We start from the raw sequence: 15,000 nt of genomic DNA on the forward strand, positions 1-15,000 counted from the left end.
TATTATTATTATTATTATTATTATCATTATTAGCTAAGCTACAACCCTACTTGGAAAAACAAGATGTTATAAGCCTAAGGGCTCCAACAGCGAAAAATAGCCTAGTGAGGAAAGGAAATAAGGAAATAAATAAACGATATAAGAAATAATGAAAACAGAAAATAAAATATTTTAAAAACATTAACAACATCAAAACAGATATTTGATACATAAACTATAAAAAGAACTCGTGTAAGCCTGTCCAACATAAAAACATTTGCTGCGAGTTGCAACTTTTGAAGAGCAAGAAACAAGAAACAATGATAAGTAAAAAAGTCATCTTACTTTTGGCACCCGTAGCATTCTGTCTGTACCTCATATCAGTGCCTTACAAATCGACCAAGGGCGAGGGATTACTCAACAATGAAACCAGAGTTACAAATGAATCTGCTGGTTTGGCAAAGAACAATTTTCCAAGGATTATCATTTTATGGACTTCATGGAGGAGTGGATCAACATATATGGGTCGACTATTGGCCAGTGGTCTGCCCGACACATTTTTCAGGTATTTTCTTCTATTTTCAAGATTATTTTTGTATATTTCTTTTATTTCTATTCTCCAGTACTTGCAAAAGGTGATTTTCCTAAGATATATTGGCAACTTTAATGAGCACTATATTCAGAATTATTCAGTAATCAGGGACCAATTACGTTATGTACTTACAACTTCTTATTTATACACAGTAAAGGTAAGGGTGTCTGATTTCAGTTCCAGTTTATCAGAATAGATGCTCACCAGAACGTCAGCCAGGCAAGCCCAACTTTGGTACCCAACCACAGCTATGGCCTCCCTAGTAAACAGCTTAATCTTAGGGTACCGGGCTGGGATCGATCTGCTGCCATGCGAATGCTAGGTGAACACGTTACCACGGTACTAACCCTCTTAAAATCTCTGAAACTATGAATATTTTAGGGAAAGGTTCACAAATCCAATAATGTCAAATCCTGGAAGGTCAGGAGAGGTCAGGTAGGAGACAGCGCCTTCAAAGAGGTTAGAAGTGTCAACTGGATCCTACTACAGTATAACAAAAAAAAAAAAAAGAAAAAAAAAAAGGGCAATATATTTGCTGAAGGTAATCATTTGTTCCCTAGTTTGAAGTTTGGTTTTCGTAAAAGCTTTGGAGTATGGGATGCCCTTTTTTACCATTTCCAATTCTGTATAGAAATTTATTTTGGTCAGGAAGTTCGTATGATTAACCGTTTTCTTGATTAATACTGACATCTGAGGCCCTTGCTTTCTAATCTCCACCATAGGGTTGAATACTATGTCTGTAAGTCTTATTCCAATTGTAACCAGATTGTGGAATGATCTTCCTCCTTCGGCAGTTCAATCGCAGAAACTTCGAAAGTACAAACTACAGTTTTAGGACTATTTTGCAGCTTAAAACCTGCAACTTTAATTTTCGATTCTACAGTTTAGATCCTCTATTTTGCAACTTAAAACTATATTTCTATCTTTAGATTTTACAGCTTAGAGCCTCAATTTTGCCGCCTAAAACGTACCTTTCATTTTCGATTCTACAGCTTAGAGCCTCTTTTTGCAGCTTAAAACCTGAAACTTTCATTTTCGATTCTACAGTTTAGAGCCTCTATTTTGCAGCTTAAACCTGTACCTTTCCTTTTTTATACTACAGCTTAGAGCCTCTATTTTGCAGCTAAAAACTATAATTCTGTTTTTAGATCCAACAGCTTAGAGCCTATATTTTTCAGCCTAAAACCTGTACCTTTCATTTTCAATTCTACAGATTAGAGCCTAATATTGCTGATTAAAATCTGTACCTTTCATTTTCGATTCTACAGATTAGAGCCTCTTTTTGCAGCTTAAACCTTGTACCTTTCATTTTCGATTCTACAGCTTATAGCTTCTATTTTGCAGCCTAAACCTGTACTTTTCCTATTTAATTCTACAGCTTAGAGCCTCTATTTTGCAGCAACTATAATTCTATTTTTAGATTCCACAGCTTAGAGCCTCTATTTTTCAGCCTAAAACCTGTACCTTTCATTTTTTAATACAGCTTAGAGCCTCTTTTTGTAGCTTAAAATCTGTACCTTTCATTTTCGATACTACAGCTTAGAGCCTCTATTTTGCCGCCTAAAACTATATTTCTATTTTTAGATTCTAAAGCTTAGAGCCTCTATTTTTGCAGCCTAAAACATGTAACGCTCATTTTCGATTCTACAGCTTAGAACCTCTTTTTGCAGCTTTAAACCTGTACCTTTCATTTTTATTCTACAGCTTAGATCCTCTATTTTGCAACCAAAAACTATAATTCTATTTTTAGATTCTACAGCTTAGAGCCTCTATCTCTCATCCTAAAACCTGTACCTTTCTTTTTAGATTCTACAGCTTGGAGCCTCTATTTTGCAACCTAAAACCTGGACCTTTCATTTTCAAGCCTATATTTTGCAATTTAAAACTGTATCTCTATTTTTAAATTGTACAGCTTAGAGAGCCTCTACTTCGCCGCCTAAAACTATATTTCTATCTTTAGATTCTACAACTTAGAGCCTTTATTTTGCAGTCTAAAACTAATTTCTATTTTTAGATTCTACAGCTTAGAGCCTCTATTTTGCAGCCTAAAACCTGTATATTTCATTTCCGATTCTACAGTTTAGAGGCTCTATTTTACAGCCTAATGCTGTATCTCCACTTTTAGATTTTACAGTTTAGAGCCTCTATTTTGCAGCCTAATTTCATTTTCGATTCTTTAACTTAGAGCCTCTATTCTTCAGCCTAAAACTGTATCTCTCTTTTTAGTATTTACAGCTTAGAGCCTCTATTTTGCAGCCTAAAACTGTATCTCTATTTTTAGATTTTACAGCTTAGAGTCAGTCTAAAACGGCATCTCTATTTTTTAGATTTTACAGCTTAGATCCTCTATTTTGCAGCCTAAAATTTGTACCTTTCATTTTCGATTCTTTAACTTAGAGCCTCTATTCTTTAGCCTAAAACTGTATCTCTATCTTTAGATTCTACAACTCTGAGACTCTTTTGCAGCCTAAAACCTGTACCTTTCCTTTTCGATTCCCCAGGTTAGAGCCTCTATCTTTTAGATTAAATGTATCTCTATTATTAGATTCTACAGCTTAGGTCCTCTCTTTTTCCCACTAAAGTGTATCTCTATTTTTAGATTCTATAGCTTTGAACCTCTATTTTGCAGCTTAAAACCAGTAACTTTCACTTTTGATTCTACGGCTTAGCCCCTCTTGTATCTTATTTTCTGTTATACAGCATAAAACCTCTATTATTACACCCTAAAGCCCGCAGCTCAAATTTTATAGTCTACAGCTTAGATCCTCATTTTTGAAGCCTAAAACCAGTATCTCACACTATCTATTCTACAGCTTAGAACCTCATTTTTGAAGCCTAAAACAAATATCTCACACTATCTATTCTACAGCTTAGAACCTCATTCTGGAAGCCTAAAACCAGTATCTCACACTATCTATTCTACAGCTTAGAACCTCATTTTTGAAGCCTAAAACCAATATCTCACACTATCTATTCTACAGCTTAGAACCTCATTTTTGAAGCCTAAAACAAATATCTCACACTATCTATTCTACAGCTTAGAACCTCATTTTTGAAGCCTAAAACCAATATCTCACACTATCTATTCTACAGCTTAGAACCTCATTTTGGAAGCCTAAAACCAGTATTTCACACTATCTATTCTACAGCTTAGAACCTCATTTTGTAAGCCTAAAACCAGTAACTCACACTATCTATTCTACAGCTTAGAGCCTCTCCATAAATGGCAAGGGAGGCTAGCCGCCATCAACCATGAGAACAACACTGCAACTTCTGAAGCCATGAAGTTCATTCGAGGTCTCCTGAGGTGTAGCATTGATTCATCCTACGATTCTCACGTTCTGCATCAGAGTAAATGCCCTTTTTACTTGAAGGCAAATGTGTTCCTCTACAGGAACTGCAGGGAAGTCAATCAATGTGCCAATACTACTTTCGTTAATGAAATCTGTCAACGAGCAAATATTCATGTAATGAAGGTAAAATTCCAATATTTTTTTTTTCAAGAGGTAGGATTTGCCTTTTTCTGGGGGTCAAACTAAATTTTAGCTCACAAAATTATAAAGTGTCAATAAAGATACTATACTTTAAGTTACATCATTCTAAGATTTTAATAATAGCCCCCAATAAGTGAAATTATATACAAACATAAACACACACACACACACACACACACACACACACACACACATATATATATATATATATATATATATATATATATACACATACATATATATGAATATACTTAATTATACATTTAGAAATTTGTTTCTTTATATTCATATGTAAATAAATACACACATATATACACACACACACACGCACACAAATATATATATATATATATATATATATATATATATATATATATATATATATATATATATATATATATATATATATAATACATAATATATATATAATACATAATATATATAATACATAATATATATATATATACATATATATACATACATACATATAATAAATTTAGCATGACTTTTATTATAAAATCCTTTTGCAATTAACCAATGAAAAATCAAGAGCACTTTGGTAAAGATTCCGTCACCATTATTCCTCCCAAAAACAAAAAAACCATTCTCTAAAACAATATTTATTATAGACTGCAACGAACTACTTCAAAATTCATTGAACGCCGCTAGTATTTATAACAACAGATAAAGTATGAAATTGTTTTTCTGCGTTATTCACTAATGACAAAAACGACTATAAATTTGATGGGCAAATGAAACTGATGACATTGTGGATTTTCTAATGAATTGCAAATTCGAAGATTTTTTTTTTCTTTTTGTACTTCTACTGAATTACAAATTCTAAGAATTATTTACACTTCGCATGAATTACAAATTCTAATAGTTTTTTCACTTCTCATGAATTACAAATTCTAAGAATTATTTACACTGCTCATGAGTTACACATTCTAATAGTTTTTTTTTTTCCACTTCCAATGAATTACAAATTCTAATAGTTTTCAGTTCCAATGAATTAACAATTCTAAGAATTATTTTCACTTCTAATGAATTAAAAATACTGATATTTTTCATTTCCAATGAATTAGAAATTCAAAGATTTTTTTCGCTTCTAATGAACGGAAATTCTAAGAATTTTTATCACTTATAATGAATTACAAATTCTAAGAATTATTTACACTTCTCATGAGTTACAAATTCTAATAGTTTTTTCCACTTCTAATGAATTACAAATTCTAAGAATTTTCAGTTCCAATGAATTAACAATTTTAAGAAATATTTTCACTTCTAATGAATTAAAAATACTGATATTTTTCATTTCCAATGAATTACAAATTCAAAGATTTTTTTTCGCTTCTAATGAACGGAAATTCTAAGAATTTTTATCACTTATAATGAATTACAAATTTTAAGAATTATTTTCACTTCTGATGAATTACAAATTTTAAGAATTATTTTCACTTCTGATGAATTACAAATTTTAAGAATTATTTTCACTTCTAATGAATTACAAATTCTAAGAATTACTTTCACTTCTAATGAATTACAAATTCTAATTACAATTTTAATTTCCAATGAATTACAAATTCTTAGGTTTTTTCACTACTAATGAATTACAAATTCTAAGATTTTTTTTCGCTTATAATGAATTACAAATTCGAATATTTTTTTCTTTTCTAATCAATTACCGATTCTAAGAATTATTTTTACACCTAACGAATAAAAAATTCTAAGAATTATTTTCACTTCTAATGAATCACAAATTCTAAGAATTATTTTCACTTCTAATGAATTACAAATTCTAAGAATTATTTTCACTTCTAATGAATTACAAATTCTAAGAATTATTTTCACTTCTAATGAATTACAAATTCTAAGAATTATTTTCACTTCTAATGAATTACAAATTCTAAGAATTATTTTCACTTCTAATGAATTACAAATTCTAAGAATTATTTTCACTTCTAATGAATTATAAATTCTAAGAATTATTTTCACTTCTAATGAATTACACATTTTAGGAATTATTTTCACTTCTGATGAATTAAAAACTCTAAGAATTATTTTCACTTCTAATGAATTACAAATTCTAAGATTTTTTTTTCCTTTCTAATGAATTACAAAATCTAAGATTTTTTTTCCTTTCTAATGAATTACAAATTCTAAGATTTTTTTTCCTTTCTAATGAATTACAAATTCTAAGAATTTTTTTCACTTCTAATAAATTAAAAATTCTAAGAATTCTTTTCAGATCTCATAATATTTTCAGCTTTTACGATTATCCCTCAAGTGGGCGTGGTCTCTTCTAGAAGACGATGACCTTGACCTCCAGATAATCTACCTAGCTCGTGACCCCAGGGCGGTCCTAAAGTGTGTTTTAAGTATTATTCCTTTTAAACTTATTCGTTACTTTCCACAAATATTAAATCGAAAATTTTCCTTGGTAATTCTTAATCAAAATTATTCACCAGCTCGCAGTTAAGATAATCTAAGCAAAAATTCTTGAGAAGATTCTATCAAAAATCAAATATTAAATCGAAGATTTTCTTTCATTATTCTTAACCAAATTTATTTACCAGCTCGCAGATAGAATAATCTATGCAAAATTATTTTAGACGTTTCTAACTATCAAAAAGCATATATTAAATCTATTTTCTTTCATAATTTTTAACCAAATTCATTTACCACCACGCAGATAAGATTATCTATGCAAACATTCTTTAGACGATTCTAAACAAAAGAAATTTGCAACTGTTTATTGCCAAAAACAATTAAAGAAACAGAAACCCAATTACAGATATACTGGAAAAGTTAACTCTTGACGTTCACAAAAAAAAAAAAAAAATACAATTGATTAAGGTTGATATATTAACTCTTTATAATCCATCAAAAATATCTAACAAAATAATACACAGATATCTTTAGTAATTATGACTTGACGAAAAAGGAGCCTCATTAATGTGAATATATAATTAGAATAGTTCATGTATATTATCCAAAGTGAAATCTATAAAGAATAGATTTTACAAATATAGTGTAAATGGACCAAAAATTTCCAAAGTTTATTACTTTTTCCATCATCAATCATTATGAACATTATACCAAAAACCTCATGAATAAAAAAGAAATATGGAAAATAATGATCATTAGAAAATAAATTTTCAACTTGAAAAGCAATTTGAGAGTGCAAACCTCCGCCACAGCAGCGTATTTCTCGAAACCAGTTGCCTTAAGAATAATTCGGTCGACCTTTTGCTCGATCTTGACCTTGACTTTTGACCTAGGACTTTCAAAATTGAATCACTTCCACGTCTCAACATAAAAATTAATCCCTGAAAGTTTCACCACTCTAAGAGTATAATTGTGGCCAGGAAGTTGTTTACAAACAATCAAACAAATAAACAGGGGCGAAAACAAAACCTCCTAAAGGTAAACATGTCATTTCTTGAGCTTTCTTTGCTATAGGCTGACAGTTTAATTAACATTTTTAGTTTTCCAGTTAAAATTAGATCTGTAAATCCAGTGAATTTCTTGGGTTTAACTCAGAGTTTCCCCTTCCCTGAAAAGGTCCCGATCTATAGTACCGTGGTGTGGGCATAAGACCTGCTGGGATCCAAAGACAGTTTGCTCGTTACTTGAGGATGACCTTCAGGAGGCCAAGAAAATTATTCGGAAGTTTCCAAAAAAGTAAGTAAATTGATGAAACAGAAAATGTGCACTAAAAAGCAACAGCAGAAGTCTGTCTTAAAATTCTGTCAAATGGAAATGTATTATTTGTCTAATGGAGTTTCTAAGAAAGTTAGTAAATTGAAACAAAAGAAAAGAATACCAAAAAGCACCAACAGAAGTCTGTCTTAAAATTCTTTCAATTGGAAATGTATTATTTGTTCAATGAAGGATACAACGATATCTAGAATATAAAAGAGCTTGTTGAGGTACTTGATGGGATCCAGAGGTAATGTCCTGTCCAGGGTTGCCAGATGGGTTAGTATAAAAAATCCCCAAAACTCATAATAAAAAATCCACAAAACAACCAAAAAATCCCCATTTCCACAAATATATTTTCATCTGATCATGTAGGCTTTAGTCATATAGAAATTACTCATCATACTTCATATAGCTCGTAGAGTGCTAAGTAAACTAATTGCAACAATATAAAGATTTACTAATTTTTGTTTCTTCTTCATAAATATCTTTTAAGAATATCCCCATCAAACACCCAAAATCCCAAAATCTAGGGATAAATCCCCATATATGGCAACACTGGCTCCTGTCCTCTAAATTAAATTCTCACATTTGACGTAGTTCAGGAACAGTGGTGCCAAGTAAAACAAAAATAAACACCCTATCTTTCATTTTCTACTTTTTCACATTCCAAGTTACACTAGAAGTCGAAAAACCTTTTCCTTTAGACTTTTATGTGGTTGTTTTCCGTACAGCTTCAAACAATAAGACATTTCTTTAAAAAAACAAATGGCCTATTTGGATTCCCTCAAAAACTAAAAAGAAATAAGATTGATGAAAATGGAAAGCTAGGCTTAGTTGAAGATGTTGATAACAAAGAGAATGAAAAAAGGAAGGCTGTAATGTAAAAGATGTCGTTGGGGTGAAGGAGACCATTCAGAGAATTAAGTGGGTCTCCACAGACAAAATAAAAGTATAAATATATATATATATATATATATATATATATATATATATATATATATATATATATATATATATATATATACACTGTATACATATATATATCTTTATCTTTCCAACAGATTCAAATTCATACAATACGAGAAGGTATTCAGCGACCTGCTGAAAAATCTCGAGGACATCATGTCCTTCGTCGGTCTCAAAATGTCTGATGCACAGAGGAGGATCATCGCTAAGAATAATGGGAAGAACACCACAGATTTCCCCAGCAGATGGCGGGCAGAGGCAGACTTCGGTCAGGTTGCGATACAGCAGAGGGAATGCCAGAAGCCCCTCTCCGAATTAGGCCTACGAATCTTCAATTCAAACGATGAACTTTTGAACATGCAATTGCCCTTGGTTCTCTAGGGATATCCTTATTTTGGAATAAAAGATAATTTACTTTCCAGAAGGCGTTTGTTCTCTCATTATAGAAATGATACACCTTCTTCTAAGAGAAGGACACTCCGAAATCAAACAATTGTTCTCTAGTCTTGCGTAGTGCCATAGCATCTGTACCATGGTCTTTAACTGTCTTGGGTTAGAGTTCTCCTGCTTGAGGGTACACTCGGGCACACTATTCTGCTTAATTTCTCTTCCTCTTGTTTTGTTAAAGTTTTTATAGTATATATAGGAAATATTCATTTTAATGTTGTTACTGTTCTTAAAATATTTTATTTTTCCTTATTTCCTTTCCTCACTGGGCTATTTTCCCTGTTGGGTCCCCTGGGCTTATAGCATCCTGCTATTCCAAATAGGGTTGTTGCTTCGCAAATAATAATAATAATAATAATAATAATAATAATAATAATAATAATAATAATAATAGCAGAATATAACACAGAAGCAATAGATCGCCCTTCCGTCCAAAAGAAATCAAGAGATTTAATTAATATCTCTCGTATAGATTTTTAATTCACAATGCTCAAGTAATGGCCCTTCCTAGCTGCCTTGGTATATTCTAACACTTAACCTACTTATCTACTTCTAATAATATCCTTAAATGATTAAGTATCAATATAAATTCTTTGGTTAAAGATTAAACTAATGTATAAAGATGCCTCAGAAACGTCCTGATTTTAACAGTTCATTATTCACTCAAAGAGGAAATGGTAATGAAAAGTCAGTTTTCCGGCTGACTGAAAGAGGAAATGGGGATAATATAGTCAGTTTTCCCGCTGAATGATTGAGTACGTGGGGAAAATATATAGTCAGTTTTCCCACTGACTGAAAGAGGAAGTGGGGATAATATAGTCAGTTTTCCCACTAACTGAAAGAGGAAGTGGGGATTATATAAAGTCAGTTTTCCCACTAACTGAAAGAGGAAATGGGGACAATATAAAGTCAGTTTTCCCACTAACTGAAAGAGGAAATGGGGATAATATTAAGTAAGTTTTCCAACTAACTGAAAGAGAAAATGGGGATAATATTAAGTCAGTTTTCCCACTAACTGAAAGAGGAAATGGGGATAATATTAAGTAAGTTTTCCAACTAACTGAAAGAGAAAATGGGGATAATATAAAGTCAGTTTTCCCACTAACTGAAAGAGGAAATGGGGATAATATTAAGTAAGTTTTCCAACTAACTGAAAGAGAAAATGGGGATAATATTAAGTCAGTTTTCCCACTAACTGAAAGAGGAAATGGGGATAATATTAAGTAAGTTTTCCAACTAACTGAAAGAGAAAATGGGGATAATATAAAGTCAGTTTTCCCACTAACTGAAAGAGGAAATGGGGATAATATTAAGTAAGTTTTCCAACTAACTGAAAGAGAAAATGGGGATAATATTAAGTCAGTTTTCCCACTAACTGAAAGAGGAAATGGGGACAATATAAAGTCAGTTTTCCCACTAACTGAAAGAGAAAATGGGGATAATATTAAGTCAGTTTTCCCACTAACTGAAAGAGAAAATGGGGATAATATTAAGTCAGTTTTCCCACTAACTGAAAGAGGAGGTGGGGATAATATAAAGTCAGTTTTCCCACTAACTGAAAGAGGAAGTGGAGATAATATAAAGTCAGTTTTCCAACTAATTGAAAGAGAAAATGGGGATAATATTAAGTCGGTTTTCCCACTAACTGAAAGAGAAAATGGGGATAATATAAAGTCAGTTTTCCCACAAACTGAAAGAGGAAGTGGGGATAATATAAAATCAGTTTTCCCACTAACTGAAAGAGGAAATGGGGATAATATTAAGTCAGTTTTCCAAATAACTGAAAGAGAAAATGGGGATAATATAAAGTCAGTTTTCCCACTAACTGAAAGAGGAAATGGGGATAATATAAAGTCAGTTTTCCCACTAACTGAAAGAGGAAGTGGGGATAATATAAAGTCAGTTTTCCCACTGACTGAAAGAGGAGGTGGGGATAATATTAAGTCAGTTTTCCCACTAACTGAAAGAGGAAATGGGGATAATATTAAGTCAGTTTTCCAAATAACTGAAAGAGAAAATGGGGATAATATAAAGTCAGTTTTCCCACTAACTGAAAGAGGAAATGGGGATAATATTAAGTCAGTTTTCCCACTAACTGAAAGAGGAAATGGGGATAATATTAAGTCAGTTTTCCCACTAACTGAAAGAGGAAATGGGGATAATATTAAGTCAGTTTTCCAAATAACTGAAAGAGAAAATGGGGATAATATAAAGTCAGTTTTCCCACTAACTGAAAGAGGAAATGGGGATAATATAAAGTCAGTTTTCCCACTAACTGAAAGAGGAAATGGGGATAATATTAAGTCAGTTTTCCAACTAACTGAAAGAGAAAATGGGGATAATATTAAGTCAGTTTTCCAACTAACTGAAAGAGAAAATGGGGATAATATAAAGTCAGTTTTCCCACTAACTGAAAGAGGAAATGGGGACAATATACCTGAAAGAGGAAGTGGGGATAGTATAAAGCCAGTTTTCCCACTAACTGAAAGAGGAGGTGGGGATAATATAAAGTCAGTTTTCCCACTGACTGAAAGAGGAAATGGGGATAATATAAAGTCAGTTTTCCCACTGACTGAAAGAGGAAATGGGGATAATATTATGTCAGTTTTCCAAATAACTGAAAGAGAAAATGGGGATAATATTAAGTCAGTTTTCCCACTAACTGAAAGAGGAAATGGGGATAATATACCTGAAAGAGGAAGTGGGGATAGTATAAAGCCAGTTTTCCCACTGACTGAAAGAGGAGGTGGGGATAATATAAAGCCAGTTTTCCCACTGACTGAAAGAGGAGGTGGGGATAATATAAAGCCAGTTTTCCCACTGACTGAAAGAGGAGGTGGGGATAATATAAAGCCAGTTTTCCCACTGACTGAAAGAGGAGGTGGGGATAATATAAAGTCAGTTTTCCCACTGACTGAAAGAGGAGGTGGGGATAATATAAAGCCAGTTTTCCCACTGACTGAAAGAGGAGGTGGGGATAATATAAAGCCAGTTTTCCCACTGACTGAAAGAGGAGGTGGGGATAATATAAAGTCAGTTTTCCCACTGACTGAAAGAGGAGGTGGGGATAATATAAAGTCAATTTTCCCAATGACTGAAAGAGGAGGTGGGGATTATATAGTCAGTTTTCCCACTGACTGAAAGAGCAGGCGAGGATAAAAGTAAGTTTTCCGGTTGACTGAAACAGGAAACGGTGATAAAAACCATGTTTTCTCAATAATTAGAAAAAGGAAGTGGGAATGAAAAGTGTCTTTCTCCCATTGACTTAAAAACGAGGTGATGATAAAAATTCTGTATTTTTGCGGAGTGAAACAAGAAATGGGGATAAAAACACAGTTTTTACGGTGACTGAAAAAGAAAGTGCGGATAATAAAGTCAGTTTTCCCTGACTTATTATCCCAAATTCCTCTTATAGTCAGAAAGAGGAATTTGGGATAATAAGTCAGTTTTATTGGTAACTGAAATAGGAAGTAGAGATATAAAAGTAACTTTTTCCACTGCCTGAAGAGGAGGCGGTGAAAAAAATTAAGTTTTTCCGCTAAAGGAAAAAGGAAGTAGAAATAGAAGTAAGTTTTTCCGCTAACTGATAATTGAAGTGGAAATAGAAGCAAGTTTTTCCGCTAACTGATAAAGGAAGTGGAAATAGAAGTAAGTTTTTCCACTAACTGATAAAGGAAGTGGAAACAGAAGTTTTTCTGTTAGTTGATAAAGGAAGTGGAAACAGAAGTAAGTCTTTCCGCTAAATGAAAAAGAAAGTGGAAATAGAAGTAAGTTTTTCCGCTAACTGATAAAGGAAGTGGAAATAGAAGTCAGTTTTTCCGCTAACTGATAAAGGAAGTCGAGATACAAGTAAGTTTTTCGCTAACTGAAAAATGAAGTGGAGATAGAGATTTCATTGAAAAAAATCTAAATTATTTTAGTTCGTGGTTTCTCACTATCGAATTCTCACTAAATATGAAAGCAGTTTAGATTGACAAAAAATTCTTTCTTCACATTGACTTAGGGGGAAGCGTATACTTTGTTCCCCACCCCTCAAAAAATTATAAATATTATGGTCAAATATCATTCTCCTACGAAAAGTGTAAGAAAAATTGAATTGTTACCACTTGAAAAGTATCCTGACGTTTTATTTGTACCTCGGAAGAAAATTTATATTTGTTTGGATTAACATAAATGCACTATTATTATTATTATTATTATTATTATTATTATTATTATTATTATTATTATTATCATCATCATTCCTTCTACGCCTATTGACGCAAAGGGCCTCTCTTAGATTTCGCCAGTCGTCTCCATCTTGAGCTTTTTATTCAATACTTCTCCATTCATCATCTACCACTTCACGGTTCATAGTCCTCAGACATGTAGGCCTGGGTCTTCCAATTCTTCTAGTGCTATGTGGAACCCAGTTGAAAGTTTGGTGAACTAATCTCTCTTGGGGAGTGTGAGGAGTATGCACAAGCCATCTACATCTACACGTCACCATGATCTCATCCACATATGGAACTTGAATAATCTCTTATAGTTTCATTTCTAATCCTCTCCTGCCATTTAACTACCAACATTCTCCTCAGGGCTTTGTTCTCAAATCTACAAAATCGGTTGGATATTGTTTCATTGTCATACTACGACTCTTCTCCATTAGTAACAACGATCTAACTAAACTTATATATAGCCTGATTTTCATGTGTAATTTCAGGCAAATTGATTTCCAAATTTTACTTATCCATGCCATTGTTTGATTTGCTTTTTTCAATCTTTCATTAAACTTTTTTCAATCTTTCATTAAACTCCCATTCTAAAGACCCTCTATTAGAAATCATAGTTCATAAATATTTAAATGATTCCACATCATAAATCCTTTCTCCTTCCAATATTTCATTTTACATTGCATATTCCGCTTTCATTATCTGTCTTTCTTCTATTTATCTTGAACCCAGCCTCATGAGACATTTCATGCATTCTAGCAAGTATGCTTTGCATGTCTTCTTGTGATGTTCTGCTAATAAGGACAGCGTCCTCAGAATACTCTAAGTCAGCTAATTCCCTGTTACCAATCCAGTCCAATCCTTTTCCACCATCCCCAACTGTTCTATGCATTACAAAATCCATGAGGAGGATAAACGACATAGGTGACAACACGTTCCCTTGGAGTACTCCGCTGTTCACTGGAAATCCATTTGATAGGACTTCACTTACAATGACTTTGCACTCTCTATGGTCATGAGAATACTTAATCAAACTCCATAATAACGCAGGACTCTCCAAAAAAAATGGACGGTGCACACTATCAAAGGCTTTTTCATTCACAAAGGCCATCAAAAGTGGATTTCTATATTCTACATATTGCAGTACATGTCTTAAAATGAAAATTTGGTCAGTACAACTTCTGCCTTTTCGAAATCCTGCTTGTTCATCTCTCAGCTTTTCATCAATCTTTCTAGTCTCTTTAAAATGAGCATACTATATATTTTCATGAAAACTGATGTAAGTGTGATGCCTCTGTAATTATAGTAATCAGTCAGATCTCTCTTTTTTTTGCCATTTTCACCAATACTCCAAGCTCCCATTCATCAGGTTTTGCCTCTTCACGCCACATTCTACAAAATAATCTTGTAAGTATTCTGGGAGTCACTTCAATATCGGCCAATATCATCTCAGCAATTATTCCATCGTATCCAGTGAATTTATTCACGGGCACATCAAGGTATTCCTCAGCTTCAGGTATAGCAATCAAATTATTCACTTCATATCTCCTATTCATGACCTTACTAAAGTGTTCCATTCAACGTTACCTTTCTTCATCTTCTGTTG

General features: G+C 32.7%; 2 protein-coding genes across 3 annotated transcripts in view; one reads left to right on the forward strand and one right to left on the reverse strand.

Annotated features, from left to right (window-relative positions):
• The window catches only part of LOC137640558 (carbohydrate sulfotransferase 6-like), a 12,108-nt gene extending 2,959 nt beyond the window's left edge, over nucleotides 1-9,149 (forward strand). Inside the window, exons 2-6 of the mRNA XM_068373073.1 lie at nucleotides 34-544; nucleotides 3,777-4,047; nucleotides 6,332-6,432; nucleotides 7,630-7,749; nucleotides 8,832-9,149. Coding sequence (XP_068229174.1) covers nucleotides 300-544; nucleotides 3,777-4,047; nucleotides 6,332-6,432; nucleotides 7,630-7,749; nucleotides 8,832-9,117 — 1,023 coding nt within the window. The 5' untranslated portion in view covers nucleotides 34-299 and the 3' untranslated portion in view covers nucleotides 9,118-9,149. The remainder of the gene's footprint in view (nucleotides 1-33; nucleotides 545-3,776; nucleotides 4,048-6,331; nucleotides 6,433-7,629; nucleotides 7,750-8,831) is intronic.
• LOC137641459 (uncharacterized) overlaps nucleotides 1-15,000 on the reverse strand; it is a 256,984-nt gene that overhangs the window by 227,529 nt on the left and 14,455 nt on the right. The window lies entirely within an intron of this gene.

The sequence above is a fragment of the Palaemon carinicauda genome, chromosome 5, assembly GCF_036898095.1.
Source record: "Palaemon carinicauda isolate YSFRI2023 chromosome 5, ASM3689809v2, whole genome shotgun sequence".
Taxonomy (NCBI): Eukaryota; Metazoa; Arthropoda; class Malacostraca; order Decapoda; family Palaemonidae; genus Palaemon; species Palaemon carinicauda.